The sequence below is a fragment of the Trichosurus vulpecula genome, chromosome 8 (genome assembly GCF_011100635.1).
Source record: "Trichosurus vulpecula isolate mTriVul1 chromosome 8, mTriVul1.pri, whole genome shotgun sequence".
NCBI classification, from domain to species: Eukaryota; Metazoa; Chordata; class Mammalia; order Diprotodontia; family Phalangeridae; genus Trichosurus; species Trichosurus vulpecula.
In genome coordinates, this window is record NC_050580.1 from 202,733,522 (window position 1) to 202,751,273 (window position 17,752).

The 17,752-nt window shown below is 39.9% G+C and overlaps 1 protein-coding gene across 2 annotated transcripts in view; it reads right to left on the minus strand.

Moving 5' to 3' along the window:
- AKAP6 (A-kinase anchoring protein 6) overlaps positions 1–17,752 on the minus strand; it is a 495,488-nt gene that overhangs the window by 364,540 nt on the left and 113,196 nt on the right. For both annotated transcript variants that reach the window (XM_036734767.1, XM_036734768.1), the window contains one exon: positions 2,043–3,809. In XM_036734767.1, coding sequence (XP_036590662.1) covers positions 2,043–3,809 — 1,767 coding nt within the window. The remainder of the gene's footprint in view (positions 1–2,042; positions 3,810–17,752) is intronic.

Here is a 17,752-nt window from a genome sequence, read left to right on the forward strand (position 1 = left end):
CTCTATATTATCTCACTTGGTGATTGCATCAGCTCCCATGGTTTCAACGATCATCTCTATGCAGAGATGTTAAAAAAAAGATGATATAGCGAATGTCAACAACTATCAATGCCTCCACTTCCTCTCCTCTCACACTCTTCTAAATTCTCTGCTATCTATTTTCCCATCTGAAAAAGTTGGAAATATATTGAAATTACACAAATCATGTATGAAATTAACTTCATAGTCACCCTAAGGCAACTGGTCATAGTAAAAAAAGGTAGAAGATCTGGGTTCCAGTCCCAACTCTGTCACTTAGTAGCCATGGGATCTTGGGCAAGATTTTTTACCTTTCCAAGGCTCTATTTCTTCATCTGTAAAATATGGAGATAAAAATATCCCCCTTGCCCACCTCACTGGATTATAAATGAGAATTATCAAATGATATGTCGTATGGGTACATAAAAGCACTTTGGGAACTGCAGAGACCTAAAACCAATATAAGGTATCTTTATTAACCTGTGTTAACAGCTCTTAATTCTTATAGTAATAGAGGAAAGATCTTTGATTTCCTAAGTGAGGGGAATTCCAAGTGTGAGAATTCTTTCTACCAACCCCATAGATCACAATTCACCTATGAATATTACTCTTTATCATCTACTTAAGTAGATAAATCCTAGGTGTGAGCCACATAAGGGTTAAGTGAATTTCCCAGGTTATGCAATTAGTAAGTATCAGAGGTGGGATGTCAACCAGGCCTTCTGGACTTCAAGTCCAACATACTGTCTACCATACCATGTTGTGATCAGCAAATGAATTAGAAGTATTTTTGGATAACCCTCTATTTAAGCAAAGACCATGACTACAGCAGTAACTAATCTTTAGGGGCAGGACTATTTATCCCCAAAAGAAAAAAGTCATATGATACTGTATCCATATTAGAAACTTTGTCCTGAGAATTCTGATTCCCTACACTTGGGTGAATGAGAACCATACGGAAACAGAGTTTTTGTCAGTTCTGATTTAATGACACTAAAATCTTATTCTTAGAGCAAATTTATATATCACAGTTGTCATTCCCACGTTCTAGAGATGTCTATCTATACTGTAAACTTCTCAAGGGCAATGATGCTTTCCTTTTCTATGTAGGTATTCCCAGCACCTAGGACAGAACTTTGCACATATTAGATGTTTTAGAAAGTGTGTGTTAATTGAGTTGAACTGGATTACAACGACTGTTAGCCAACAGCATGATGATATATAGAGATGAAAAAGAGGCATGTTCACAGTGAATTGAATTGGCCTCTGTTGTTTCTGTCTAGAACAGAGGTATCTGTTCTGGGTTGGGATGAGCAGACTGAGCTTGAAAGTATTGGGAAGAAAAAGGAATGATTTCATTCTCATATAGCTGAGATACCGGCACACTCAATTAATTAAGCTCAAAAACTATTTGCTGTCTGATGTATTATTTCTTTTGTGCTATCCATTTGATTAGGACCTCACTTCTGTTCAAGCAATATTGACTGCAAAGAGCTTTGCCAAACACAAGTGTATTGATTCAAGTGTGATCAACGTGATGAAGGACTGATGAGCAGTTACTCTTCACATATACATTGGCCCAACGTAATGAACATTGTTCTTTTTTCCACTTCATAACAGTTTAAGACAGGGCTGCCCAACTTTAGGCTTTTATTGAAACAACAGACAATATATTTTGATTTGCCATTTTAGTGAGAGCTCTGTGGTAGCTCGGCTTCACTTACTAAAGCATTTATGTAAATTTCTATGCTTATAGTCAGGCCGCATAATTCAAACTGCGGGCTGCATCTTGGACAGCCCTGGTTTAAGAGAACAAAAGCTAGGCCTATCAAAATAGCAACAATTATTTCCAATTTTTTTTAAAAAGCTTTTTCATTGAACTTGGGCCTTAGGTCCTCCATCTCTACACTGGGGATAACAGGATTAGTGTATTGTAACTAGCAATCAACCAATAAGCTTTTACTAAGTACCTATGCTGTGCCAACTACTGTAGCTATAGTTCTTGATTTCTGAAAGGACCTTACCTCAATTTTTTCCCAGATTGCTTCATAGTTGTCTTGGTGTTGGATATCTTCCATCAACTGCTGAATTAAAGCGGTTTTACTGGATGCAGAGCTCTCATTGTTTTTAGAGGTTGGAGCTATCTCTGACTTTTCGGCTCTATATTTTTTGATGCCAGATGTAGGCATACACAACTCTTCATCAGAAAGAATATCACTAAGAGGCCCAGATTCAATGCTTTCCCCCAGGGAAGATGCAATATCACTTGAAGAACTAGGGGATATTCTGCCTAACCTTTTGTGCTTTGTTTTAATCTGGTAGGCCGGATAGATTTCAGAATCTGAATTCATTTCTGACAGCTCCCAATCATCAATATTCTGAATAGTTTCTCCTCTGGGTTTCTGAGGCAGAAGCTTTGTCAGATTTTCCAGCTTTAACGCTAACACTTCAGTTTGTTTAAGGTGAGATGGAAGAGCTAAGTATTCATCAGAACCATACCAGGCCTCCACAACTTGGCCATTTCTAGCAACATGACTTGGAGAAGAGGAATAGCATTTTTTGCTTTTGTTTTTTGAAAGAATGGGTAATGGGGAGATGATGGAGTCTGAGCCAGATACAGAGTCATTTCCTTGGGAAACAGGTGGTAAACTGGTTGGAATCAACTTCGGGGACAATTTGGCATTCAGGTCTCCTGGACTGCAAAGATCAGCTGAGGATGTGGAAGCAGAATCTGTCTCTGGCCTTTCTCTGGACTTGAAAGTACAAGAAGGAATTCCATTTGGCACCACTGAGTTTTCCATATTTTCAGCTGGTTTGGCTGCCTCAGCACCAGATCCCCCTTTAGGTGGTTGACATGGAATTGTAATCTCAGAGGTTTCATCATGTTTTCTTCGAGGGGCTTTTTCTTTACGATTGTACTCATTAAGTCTTTCTAGGCTACAAGAAATTTCTTTAAAGTGGCCCGTGACTGGGTTTTCAAGATTCCCTTCACCTGCTTTGTGCAAACACTCATAAGACTGGCTAACTGCCGATGGGCTGTTTGCATAAGAGGATTGTAACACCAGACATAGCTTGGACCGGTCAGGTGGATCCAAAAGGGAGGGTGTACTTCTACTCATTTCTGCCTTTAAGAGAATCATCTGTTTTTTCCCATCACTGTCTTTGAGTTCATTTTTTAGAGCATCTTCCTTAAGAAAAAGTCCCCGTTTGGGTAGAGTAGGTTGTGTGGGAGAATCTTCATTATAATTAAAACAGTCTCTTATTGACCTCTTGGGGGTTGGATTTTCAGAGACAGGAGGATGTGTTTTTGCACCGGGTTTGGATGAGGAATGGTTTTCCTTTGTCCCTGCATCAGAAGAACGAGGCCTGTCCTTCCTTTGCCCTGAGCCCGTAGAACCAAGAGGAGACAAGACCTGAGGCTCTTTGGCTACAGGTATTTCTTTGCCCTCATCATTTCCACCTTCATCTCCTGCTGAAAGTGTCGAGTGAGTACCCTCCTCACTAATGGCTTCACTGTCCTGGGAAGGGATCGAGTCAGCAGCTACTGTAAGGAGACCAACACTTCTAATAAGTTCTGGGAAGTCTTTTTCCATTTTACTCCAGGAGTCAAAGGACTTGGTTTTAACCTGGCCAGAGGTCATATCACCCAAGGCACCAAGCAAATCCTCACTGGGGCTGTAGTCAGATAGTTCAAAAGCTGTAATGCCACAATCCAGGGACAGGTAATTCTGGGAGCATTTGATGGTTAACTGTCCAGAATCATCCACTTCGGTTAAAGAGTCCAGACGACCCTGGAACAGACAATGGAAATGGTTTGAGGAAATGCAACATCAATTACAGTTAATCATTCTACATCACAGCTTTCTCCATCACAGTTTTGATAAATACTGGGTTGGCATAAGAAATTAAATAGTAATATTTGCGGAGTTTTGTGGAAGCTTCAGACAACATGTGAAGGCCAGCAGATGACAGTCTATGAGCAAATACTTAACCCAAATTTTACAATAAGGTACTGTAAATATCCTATAAAAGAGAAAAAGAAAAAATCCAAACTTCTGGGTCAAAAAATTTTACCCAGATATTTTGGTTCACAAGAATGCGGCACCACCTGAGATGTGGAAGGGATAACTGCATAATATTTCACTCCTGTTCAGATGAATTGTTAGCACACACTAGAGAAAAGTTTAGAAATGCAATCAGTGTAAATGGTTTCTAGAGGGACATATATAGAAGGATAACATTCAATCACCACATGGTTTTGTACAATCAACTTCTTAAACACTGGGGAATTTTTTTTAATATGGTAGACACAGTCTTAATAGAAATGTTTTCATTCTGACCCAAATATATTCATTTCTTCCTGAATATTTTCTATTTTAGAAAAGCTAGAAATATATTCTACCTTTGTTAATTTACCTCGATTAAAAAATTCCCTGGGGTCCATCCTCTTTTAGATAAATCAGATATTTTGATCTTTACAAATGTCACCTATATAACAAAAATATTTCCTATTTTATTTTTTATTTATCCTGTAGATAATCTGTGTGTAGGCATTTGCATGTTGTCTACCCCTTCAGCCTGTGGGCTCCTTGAGAGCAGGGACTGTCTTTTGCCTTTCTTTGTATCCTGGCACTTAGATTAGATGTAATCTGTATCCCAAAAGCTTGATTTTTTTGGTTTTTTTTTTTTTTTTTTTTTTTTTTGGTGAGAATCAGTCTCACAATTTCTGCTTATTCTAAGAAAACATTTTCATTAGGTGACACTGAAAGAGAAAATAAACCTAACATGGAATCAGAGCCATATGCAGGAAATTATTTCTTTATCATGGAATCCCAGAAATAGTTACAGGTCATGGAAAAAATGTGGGAGTGGAGAATGCTCCCTCTAGAATTTCTACTTGTGTTACTGGTTCCCTGTGCTAATTACCACCATTAATTTAGCCTGCAATGGTTTTCAGTAGTTATCACATCATTTCTAACTGGCCTGCTGGATTTAGAGTCAGAGGTCTTAAATTCAAAGTCAGAGTCTAGCGATCACCAGACTGGACAGGCCACTGCACTTTTCTGGGCCTTCAGTTTTCTTTTCTGAAAAATAAAATATTTGAATTTGATGAATTTGAGGTCCCTTTTAGCCCTCAAGCTAAGATTCTATGAAGCTATAATGCAGAATGATCATCCAATCAACTAATGGCAGTGGAGAGGAGCACTCTGAAGGCCTTGAGACCCTCATCAACATCAGTGCCTACTGGTGCTATGGAATTAATAGTAGGGAATACTTAGACTATAGCTTAGAATATCTTTATTACCTTGCCATTGCTTGGAGGGGATCCAGCTGAGTCCTAGACTTGCCCCAGCAAGGCTGTGCTCCCTAATGCCCCACATGGAATCACAGAGAAGCAGCTGAAAGCTTTCTTTTTTAAAAGTATTTTGATAAAAAGTATTTCAATATAATTGGCTTCCTTTGTATTGTGTATATTTTATGTATTTAAAAACATTATTCAGAAAAGAGGTCCAGGATGAGGAAAAATATAGAACTCAAAATTTTATAAAAAGTGAATGTTGAAAATTAAAAGTAAATAAATTTTTTTTAAAAAAAAAAGAGGGTCATAAGCCTCTCCAGACTGTTAAAGGAGTCCACAGCACATAAAAATATTAAGAGCCCCTAGATTAATCATCAGGACTTATGGATAACCCTTGTCCCCAGCTCTAAAGAGGGGCAACATCCAAAGGTACAGAAACCAGGCCAGATCAGAAATCAGCAATGGGAGCTTCCTATTACATCAAATTCAAGAGAGCAGTATAGGAAGAAAAAGTTAGTAATCAAACTGGAGGTCTGTAGCCAGAGAGATATGTATGGAAGTCGGGAGGCATGTTAGCACAAGTATCAGAAAAATAGTTATTCATTCTTCTATTAATTTCTCTCTGATGGTAAAAATAACACTCTCAAACCTTTCCCTTAATACTGTTTTGTCAGGTGGTTACAAGCAGTGGAAGCGCTAGGCCAAGGATGAGTCTGTGCATTCAAAGAGCCTAAAGGTAGCTATTACAAAATACCATGGTGCCCCGAGTTAAAGAGCACTGAATTTGGAGTCAGGGAGTCTGGGACCAAATCAGGGTTCCACCACCTACAAGTCTGTGTTACCTTGGGCAGCTCACTCAGTCTCTGAGTCTGTTTTCTCATATGTACAATGAGAGCTTTAGACTAGATAATCCTCCCTTCCATCACTAAGACTGTGATGCTTTAATTGTATTACTTCTTTTGTGTAGTTGCTCAGGAATACCTTTCAATAAAGGGACAGCATTCCAATGTCACCCATATTATTTCTACCCTTAACTATGGAGTTTCTGATAAATAAGCATACTCTTTGAATGTGACCTTTTTTTTTAATAGCAGTATCACTGTATAAAATTACATGTCCTCCATGGGGGATCAATCAATTTTCATTGGTAATCAAGGTGACAAGGATCTAAGGGGAATTTCACACTTAACTCAGATCTATCTTTAGATCAGTACTTTTTATAGGAAAGTCAGATGCTAGGGGTGGAGCCAAGATGGCAGCTGGAAAGCAGGGACTTGCCTAAAGCTCTCCTTCAAGACCCTCCAAACACCTATTAAAAATGGCTCAGAACAAATTTTAGAACTGCAGAACCCACAAATAGCAGAAGGAAGCAGGGCTCCAGCCCAGGACAGCCTGGAGGGTCACTAAGTAGGGTCTATTGCACGAAACTGGGAATGGAGCAGAGGAGAGCCCAGCATGAGTGGTGCCTGGACCAACCAGACTGGGAGCCAGGCAGAAGAGGCCCTAGTGCCCTGAATCAGTGAGCTGTGGCAGTTACCAGACTTCTCAACCCACAAACACCAAAGACAACAGAGAAGGTTAGTGGGAAAAGCTGCGGGGGATAGACTGAAAAGAGTTCATGGTTGGCTACCACCCAGGGGCGGCGGAGGTGGTGCAGCCATGAGGCTGCTTGCAGAGCTAGAGCCTCAGTTGCTTCTGGTCCCAGCCCACCTGGTGGGAGGAATCAAGTGGCAGATCAGAGCAGGAGTGCAGAGCCTGTTTAGATCTGAGTTGTGGTCCGGGTTGGCAGTTCTTATGGGGGGAGTAGCACTGGTGTGGCAGAGCTTGCTGTGTAAAAATAGCTCTGAAAACAACAGCAGCACCTCAAGCTTGGAACAAAGTACTCTCTACTCTACAAGCAGTCATACCCCGATGAAAGACTCAAGGGTCAACTAAATTGGCTGGGAACATGGCCAGGCAGTGAAAACAGACTCAGATTCAGACTCAGACTTTGGAATCTTTCTTTGCTGACAAGAAAGACCAAAACATACAGCCAGAAGAAGTCAACAAAGTCAAAGAGCCTACATCAAAAGCCTCCAAGAAAAACATGAACTGGTCTCAGGCCATGGAAGAGCTCAAAAAGGATTTGGAAAAGCAACTTAGAGAAGTAGAGGAAAAACTGGGAAGAGAAATGAGAGTGATGCAAGAAAACCATGAAAAACAAGCCAATGACTGGCTAAAGGAGACCCAAAAAATACTGAAGAAAATAACACCTGAAAAAATAAACTCACTCAAATGGCAAAAGAGCTCCAAAAGGCCAATGAGGAGAAGAATGCCTTGAAAGGCAGAATTAGCAAAATGGAAAAGGAGGTCCAAAAGACCACTGAAGAAAATACCACCTTACAAATTAGATTGGAGCAAGTGGAAGCTAGTGACTTTATGAGAAATCAAGATATTATAAAACAGAACCAAAGGAATGAAAAAATGGAAGACAATGTGAAATATCTCACTGGGAAAACCACTGACCTGGAAAATAGATCCAGGAGAGGGAATTTAAAAATTATTGGACTACCTGAAATCCATGCTCAAAAAAAGAGCCTAGATATCATCTTTCAATAAATTATCAAGAAGAACTGCCCTGATATTCTAGAGCCAGAGGGTAAAATGGAAATGGAAAGAATCCACTGATCGCCTCCTGACAAAGATCCAGAAAAGAAAACTCCTATGGATATTGTCGCCAAATTCCAGAGCTCCCAGGTCAAGGAGAAAATACTGCAAGCAGCGAGAAAGAAACAATTTGAGTATTGGGCAAACACAATCAGGGTAACACAAGATCTAGGAGCTTCGATATTAAGGGATTGAAGGGCTTGGAATATGATATTCCGGAGGTCAACGGAGCTGGGATTAAAACCAAGAATCACCTACCCAACAAAATTGAGTATCATGCTCCAAGGCAAAATACAGATTTTCAATAAAATAGAGGACTTTCGAGCTTTCTCAGTGAAAAAACCAGAGCTGAATAGAAAATTTGACTTTCAAATACAAGAATCAAGAGAAGCATGAAAAGGTAAACAAGAAAGAGAAATCATAAGGGACTTACTAAAGTGGAACTGTTCTGTTTACATTCCTACATGGAAAGATGATGTGTATAATTCATGATACCTCAGTATTAGGGTAGCTGAAGGGAATATACATATATAGAGAGACAGAGGGCACAGGGAGAGCTGAATATGAAGGGATGATAATCTAAAAAAGTAAAATCAAATTAAGGGATGAGAGAGGAATATATTGAGAGAGGGGAAAAGGGAGAGATAGAATGGGGTAAATTATCTCACATAAAAGCGGTAAGAAAAAGCAGTTCTGTAGGAAGGGAAGAGGGGACAGGTAAGGGGGAATGAGTGAATCTTGCTCTCATCAGATTGGACCTGAGGAAGGAATATCATACACACTCAATGGGGTATCTTACCCCATAGGAAAGAAGGAGGAAGGAAATAAAAAAGGGGGAATGATAGAAGGGAGGACAGATGGGGAGGAGGTAATCAAAAGCAAACACATTCAAAAAGGGAAAGGGTCAAGGAAGAAAGTTGAATAAAGGGGAACAGGATAGGAAGGAGCAAAATATAGTTAGTCTCTCACAACATGAGTATTGTGGAAGGGTTTTACATAATGATACACTTGTGGCCTATGTTGAATTGCTTGCCTTCTTAGGGAGTGTGGGTGGGGAGGGAAGAGGGGAGAGAATTTGGAACTAAAATGTTTTAAAAACAGATGTTCAAAAAGAATTTTTGCATGCAATTAGGAAATAAGATATACAGGCAATGGGGCATAGAAATTTATCTTGCCCTACAAGAAAGTAAGGGAAAAGGGGATGGGAGGGAGTGGGGTGACAAAAGGGAGGGCTGACTGAGGAACAGGCAACCAGAATATATGCCATCTTGGAGTGAAGGGGAGGGTAGAAATGGGAAGAAAATTTGTAATTCGAACTCTTGTGAAAATCAATGCTGAAAATTAAAAATATTAAATAAATTGAAAAAAAAAGTCAGATGCCAGCAAATCACAGCAAAAGTCAACTCTGACAATCAAACAAAAACAAAGACACAAAACAAACACACCATACATTTTAAATAAGTAATATTGTGAATTGGCAGCTAGGTGGCACAATGGATAGAGCACCGGGCTTCAAGTCAAGAAGACCCGAATACAAATCCAGCCTCAGAACCTTCCTAGCTATATGACCTTGGGTAAGTCACTTAACTTCTGTTTGCCACTGGAGAAGGAAATGGCAAACCGCTCCAGCATCTTTACCAAGAAAACCGATGGACAGTATGGTCCATGGGGTCGTGAAGAGTTGGACATGACCAAAGTCCCCAAACTTCCATATGGGTCATCTTCCAAAAGCAGATTTATAAATTTCTTAGGTGATGAAGTAGTCTAGTAGCAAAGTGGATTTGGAGACAGAAAGCTTAGATATGAATCCTCAGTTCTGCAACCTAACTACCTCTGTGGCTGTGAATGAGAGATTTCACACCCTCTGTGCCTCCCTGAACTCACCAATAAAATGATCACATTGGACTAGGTAATGTCAATATCCTTTCCAGCTTTAAATGTAGTGATTTTCAGAACTTCAAGCATATTTTTCCACAGAAAGAAAACTTAAAGTGACACCTAGGTGTGATGGTTTATACACAAAGTAGCTGAAATATCACGCTGCAATGAGATCTTCTACCCGCTTTCTGCCTGAGAGGCAATGGACTTAAAATGCAGAAGACAACGTACATTTTGAGACGACGCCCAACATGGGAATGTGTTTTGCTGCACTATGCATATTTGTTATGAGGGTTTTCTTTTTGTCTTTTTAAAATTATTCACTGAGGAGGTTGTGGGGGGAGAGATAAAGCATACTTGTAAGTAAATAAATCTTTTAAAATATATGTTTATCATAAAAATAAATGATATACATCATAAATAAATGATACACATAGTAAAAAATATGACAGCTATATGCTGTCGATGGTTTTGTGTTTTATTGCTCAAATATAGGGTTTAAGCTACAAAATCAGTGAAATAGGATTTTGTGAGATAATCTTGGAACCTAACCACAACCACCATTTCTGTGGGCCATAGGAGCTGGAAAAGATCTCAAGTATAATCCTCTAATTTTATATATGAAAAAATGAGGCTTAGAAAGGTTCACATGCTTTCCCGGGATGTACACATAGATGAGCATGATGCATGTATTGCCAGGGCTAGCTCAGTTTTTATGAGGCTCTGAAGGAAAGTGTGGGAGAGAAGAGGTGTTAGACTAACTACCAAACTGATGGTTTACAGAACCTTTGTGCTGACCTCATTGTTGTATGTCTATGAAACCTGGACATTATAACAGCACCATGCCAAGAAATGGAATCGCTTCCATTTGAATTGCCTTAGGAAAATTTTTGCCATTCATCTGGCAGGATAAGGTACCAGACACTGAGGTTCTTTCTTGAACTAAGCTGCCAAGCATTAGAACTCTACTGCAGAGAGTGCAACTTGGATGGGCTGGCCATGTTGTTTGAATGCCAAACACATGTTTGCTTAAAAGACTATATTAGAGAGAACTCACACACAGCAAGCGCTCACATGGAAGTCAGAAGAAGCAATACACAAACACCCTCAAGATCTCTTTGAAGAATTTTGGAATTGATTGTGAGACATGGGAGACACTGGCACAGGATCACCCAGCATGGTGTGCCCTCATCAGGGAAGGCTCTGTGCTCTATGAGCAAAGTAAAATTGTAGTAGCTCGAAAGAAAGGTGAGATGCACAAATTTGAGACAACTCTACTCCAAAAGTTCATATGGACGATTTGTGCCCGACCTGTGGTACAGCCTTCCAAGCCAGACACATTTTATCTTGACCCCCAACATAGCGATGTTATTTTGGTCCTCTTTGAGCAGGAAGGACAACAACCAAATGTCAAAAGCAAGATCTGAACCCAAGTCTTCCTTTTTCAAGTCAGCTCTTTAAACACTACTAAATCAGGAGAATTTGTACCCCAGGATGAACTGATCAATAAAAGAATGTGATAGCTTGAGAAATACTTCTGCTCCTGCCTAAAGAAATAGAGTCTTCCCATTTCCACAGTGGCCAATAATGGTCTGCAGTGAGAAAAGACTATAGCAGTTTCTGCCCACCATCCACAGATATCTCTAAGCAACACTGGTACGCAATGCCATAGCTCAACAAATACTTCTTTAATCTCCCATAAAAATCCCCTCCCATTCCTAGCATGACACAAGCCAGATATCTATATATGCCAAAGTTGGCAGCTCAGGGGAGGCATGCCTTCCATTTCTGTAGGAAAGCAGACTGGAACTGTAGTTCCTTTTCATTGCTCAAGAATGATCACCAGAAGGATTCATCTAATTGTCACCAAGGAAATAATAAAAGAAAGGTCTCTGAGTTTCTCAGAGCAAGTGATTAATGAGTTCCATTCTTCTATTCCTTAAAAGAAGTTACTTTGAAATATTAATAAATACCTAGTCTTTAAACCTTCTTCTTGATAAGCCTCCAGGTTAGCTGCCTAATGTTTGCAAGAAGTAGAATCCCAAGTGGATATGGAGGTAAGAGGGTATGATTTTTATTGCCTTTTTTATTGTAGAAAACATAGAATTTAATTGTGCTCAGCCACCAGTACTGTCAGAGCAGCCAAGCAATATCTCAATCCAAAATATGCCTCCTCGTAATACATTAACGCAGCAGCTTTTCTGATGAAGGTTATATTTTACAGAGGAGGATAATTTATTCATTTTATTATAGGCTTCAATCTTCACACAGATATTAAAGGAAACCTTTTCTTCTAGCTAGAAGCAAGAAATTTTGGTTGCTTCCTTACTCATTATTAAGCCACTGAAGTTCTATTTTCAACCCCCTGTCTGGATCCTTTTTTTTTTAAACTAAATTTCATGAACATAAAGGAGAAGCACTATTATTGGGGGCTTTACATAGCTTCCCCTCAGACCTGCATAATACTTTATCAGTGCCTACACACTGCTACTCCTGTGTCAAGTTTCATGCTGTCCTAATTAAGTTCTCTCCTGGTTCCCTCCCACACCCTGCTCCATTCTTTGTATATTTTTCTTCTAAAGTAGGATCCAAGATGTTAGCAAATGTTTATGCCAAGATTATCATGCTGGCTTTCTAGTGAGAAAACCCCACCACTTAAAGTGAGGATGCAACAAAAAGATGTAACAAAAACAGGAATTCAATGCAATGCCAGTCAATCCAAAAATCAGCCAACCAACAAGCATGAATTAAATACCAACTGGATGCCAGGAACTATAGTAGGCTCTAGAGATACGATAACAAAAATTAAACAGTCCTTACCCTTAGTGATCTTATATTCTACCAGAGGAGATATGTACAAAAATAAACATATACCAAAGAAATGTGAGCTAAGTTTTTTGGGGGGAAGAACTAGCATTTGGGGAAATTAGAAAAGATTTCATATAGAAATTGTCAGTGGAGGAGAGTTTTGAAGAAAGCAAGGCACTCTAAAAGAGGAAGCTCAAGTGGGAATACATTCTAGGCATAGAGGAAAGCCAGTACAAAGGCACCTAACCATCAACAACCATTTGCTAATAAACAAGCATTTATTAAGTGCCTACTGTGTGCTGGATTCTGGGGATACCAAGATAAAAAACTAAAATCATCTCTGTCTTTAAGGATCAATTGGGAGTAGTAGAGTAAGAGGGAAAAGACTCCCATTATAGCTTTGGCTTTACCAGTGCCTTACTCTATGACCTCATAAAAGTCAGGATTCTGAAAGATTCTGATCACTTCCAGCTTTGAAACTACTAACTCCAGTTTTAAAGTAAAGATATATGAAAATAAAATAGGGCACCACATATAAAAAAAACTGACATGACTCAATTTTTTTTTAAATTACCAAATTTTTCCAGTCATCCTTCCCCCATCCACCCCCCATGATAATGCAGTAATTCTTACAGGGGAAATTTTTGTATCCTCTCACTAGTGATAATAAACACAGTGAGAACATTTGAATACTATTGCTGAATGATAATGGTTCTTTGTTAAGTATCTAAAGCCTTCTTAGAGATGGAAACCAAAACCAAAAGGCACTCCTGACCCTACCTGCGCTCCCTAATTAATCTTGAGACAAGTCTCTCAACCTGTCTGAGCCTCTATTTCTTCATCTGTAAAGTAGGGATGAAAAATACCTCTTTTGTTTACCTCAAAGTGATATTAGAGATTGAGCTTTACCTGTGATTTTTCTGATGGGGGGAACTCCTAGAATAAAATAGAATAGGACCCAGTTTGCCTCTTTTTTTTTGACTCCTACAAACCCTCCCTCCCCACGACAGACCTTCAAATACTTGAGTAGCTATTGTATCTCACAACTCCCCTTGAACCTTCTCTTTTTCAGGTGAAACATCCCAAGCTCCTTCAAGTGAACCTCATGATGTAAACTGAAATCCTTTTAATCATATTGACTGCCTTCCTCTCCAGCTTATCATTATCCTTCTTAAAATGCGGTACCCAGAACTGAAAAAAAATACTCCAGATGAGTTCTCCTGAAGGCAGAGTACAGTGGGACTATCAGCTCCCTATTCCTGTAAGTTATGCTTCTTTCAACGCACCCCAAAATTGAATTTGCTCTTTTGACTGCCACCTCACAGTACTGACTCATATCAGGAAAATAATCATTTAATGCCCCCATTCATCTCGCAGAATTCTTAGCATCACAGATGTAAAATTAGAAGGGCACCCAGTCTCCCTCTTTCATTTCATCAGCAAGGGAAGTGAGGTCCAGAGAAATTAAGTGACTTTGCTCAGGATTACAAGTGGCAGAACTGGGATTTGAACCCGGAGCCCTGACTCCAAAGTCAGTAATCTTTCTACCAGCCATGCTCTCTCCCAGTTTTGACAAATGATTACATATAGCAGGTGCTTAATAAATGCTTGTTGACCGAGGTAATATATGCAAAAGTGCTTTATAAACTACAAAGCATTATGTAAACAAAGGATTGTTTTTTCAGAACCAGTCTGAATCTTTTTATATGGAAATGGAATAAATAACCCCTCGTGTTTTGTTTCCTTCAGGTCTGAACACCTAAATTTTTCCCTAGGCCTAAAATAGCTACCTCACTGGCCCCAGAAGACAGAACTAAGAGAAACAGAAATGATAAAAGGGGTATATTAGACTTGGTAGCAGGCAGAACGTTCTAACAACTTGAAATGATCCCTCAGTGGAATGGGTCACTCAGGGGATGAGGGGTGCGCTAGAAGTGGTACTATTATTTCAGAGATTCTTTTGGGGGAAGTAAGTAGTAGGGATAAATGGTGACTGAAGTCCTTTCATTTCTGAGCTTCTGTGGTTCTGTGAAATGACCATGGATTTCATGGAGGATTCCCTGTTGGGTTTCAGGACTTAATGGAATCAGCACAATGTGATTTGTGGCGTTCTTCCCCATCAATAGGGAGTCCCTCTTCTTTTTAGATTCTACAGCAAGACATTGTCCATGAACTGACAGCTCCAGTCATCTGAATATCTCTTTGCTCCATGCCATGAGTGTAATAGCAATGCTGCTTCCAGCTGCTGTGGAGGTGTAAGACCAATAACACAACACACAGGAGGGCTGCTAGCACAGGTTCTTCAATTTGCTTTTCTACAGGAAAGCAACTTCAAAGGGGTCAACAATCTTACTTTAATCAAACATATATATCATTCACTTTGTTCAGGGGAAAAGTCAGCAGCCTGAACTTCAGAGAAAATACAAACAGAAATTACAAGCAGAGAAAATGCAAACAGCAAAGACCAACAGACAGGGCTTCCAACTGTCTGAGAAATTAGCACAGATCAACAGACAGATCCAACTGTCTGACTAAAACTATACATATATATATATATATATATATATATATATATATGTGTGTATGTATATATAGTTATCAGAGAGAGAAGCACCAACATCTGGCTTTTCAACGACTAGCCAGAGTCTCATCTGGCCAAATCACACAAACACTTCTTCCAATGAGTGAGCCCCAAAGCAAAATGCTAACCTCAAAGTATATATACACTTCTCAAAGCCAGAGGGCATCAAAATCCTCATCTAATTAGAAATTAGCAAAAGATGTGGACCTTCCTACGAACAAGCCTCTCCTAATCAAGCTTCCTTTCATGGGATCCATGTGAGGCCTATTAATGGGGCAGGAAGATCTTCAATCACATTAACATTACAATGTGGCATAGCCACAGGTAATCTGGGGTTACCCCCACACAATGAGGAAGAAGAGGACTTCTGTGGATAAAGATTCTGTAATTATCATTTCAACCTGCAGAAAATGGAAACTGACTAGAAAACAGCATTACAAGCACAAAGGAGCTCCAAGGGAGTGGTGATCTCATCAGTGTGGACATTTGCTCCAATAATGCATATAACCCATACACGGCTGCCCATATTCTCCCTTAAGTACACCACTAAGTGACTGAGGATATCTTGGGCCAATAAAGGTGGTGGATTAATTCTGTAGGATAAAAATAACAGATAGTTCAAATGGCACATTGGCACCCCTGAGAAAATAAAAGAATAGGAAGGACCTTTGCATGATGAGTAGATTATGAAAAATGGATAGAATAACATACAGTTATAGGATAAGCATAAAAGTAAGTCTATATATTGTGCTTTGGGGGTTACAAAGTGCTTTCCGTATATCATTTCATTTGAGCCTCACAATAACCCTGTAAGATAAGTACTATTATTTTTTCCATTTTGTGGCTAAGAAACCTAAGGCTCATAAAGGTGAAGTCATTTGTCCGGAGACAGATTCAAACTCAGGTCTTTCTAGCACTCTATCCATCATAGTAGATGGGATATGGAATCACTCTTTCATCTTCCCCCTCACCATAAAACCACAGTACTTCAAAGAATCAAAGTCAAATCAGAAATGCTGAGAGAGGAATAATTTTATGAGTTTTCTCCAACCCTACTAACTCATAGTGACTTCTTCCTCCTCTAAACTTATCATTTGTACCATCAAGTTGTATACTGCTGTGCATTTGCATTCACATTTTCATAAACCCTGTCTCCTCCACTAGAATTAAATGCTCCTTAAGGCTAAGGAATAGATCTTCTGTGCCTTTTTTAGGCCACATAATTTCTAAGTAAGTAAGTAAATGCTCAAGGTATTTGTTGAATTAAAAATGAATAAATGGGGGTGGAGTCAAGATGGCAGCTGGAAAGCAGGGACTTGCTTAAGCTCTCCCCAAATCCCTCCAAATACCTGTTAAAAATGGCTCTGAATAAATTCTAGAGCTGTGGAACCCACGAAATAGCAGAGGGAAGCAGGTCTCCAGCCCAGGAGAGTCTGGATGGTCACTGGGAAGAGTCTATTAGAGATTGCTGGGAACGAATGGCAGCCCAGCATGTGCTGTGCCAGGACAGAACCGACTGGGAGTCGGCAGGAGCAGGCTTTAGGGCCATGAATCATTGAGCTGTGGCAGTTACCAGACTTCTCAACCCACAAACGCCAAAGGCCACGGAGCAGGTTAGTGGGAAAACTTCTAGATTGGATTAGAAAGCTGTTCGGCACCAGCCCTGGGGGTGGTGGAGGTGGCTCGGTGCTGGCAGCAGCAGCAGCAGAAGGAAGTTCCTGTGGCTGCTTCCAGAGCTCCAGCATCAGCTGTGTCCGGGGTCCCTGGCTCATACGGTGGGAGCAATCAAGTGGTAGATCAGAGTGGGAGTGCAGGGTCTGCTTTGCCCTGCTTGGATCAGGATCTCAATCCTGGTTAGTGGTTCTTGGGGGAGGAGGAGTGCTGGTATGGCAGAGCTTGCAGTGACAGTGGAGTAGAAGTAGCTCTGAAAACAGCAGCACAGCCCCTAAAGCTTGGGACAAAGCCCTCTCTACTCTACAAGCAGTCATAAACTGACACAAAGCTCAAAGGTCAAGTAGTTGGCTAGGAACATGGCCAGGCACTGAAAAAGGGTGCAGACTAAGACTCAGACTCTAGAATCTTTCTTTGTTGACAAAGAAGATCCAAACATACAGCCAGAAGAAGTCAACAAAGTCAAAGAGCCTACATCAAAAGCCTCCAAAGAAAAATATGAATTGGTCTCAGGCCATGGAGGAGCTCAAAAAGGATTTGGAAAAGCAAGTGAGAGAAGTAGAGGAAAAAATAGGAAGAGAAATGAGAGTGATACCAGAAAACCATGAAAATCAAGTCAATGACTGGCTAAAGGAGACCCAAAAAAATACTGAAGAAAATAATACCTTAAAAAATAGACTAACCCAAATGGCAAAAGAGCTGCAGAAGGCCAACGAGGAAAAGAATGCCTTGAAAGGCAGAATAAGCCAAATGGTAAAGGAGCTCCAAAAGACCACTGAAGAAAATACCACCTTACAAATTAGATTGGAGCAAGTGGAAGCTAGTGACTTTATGAAAAATCAAGAAATTAT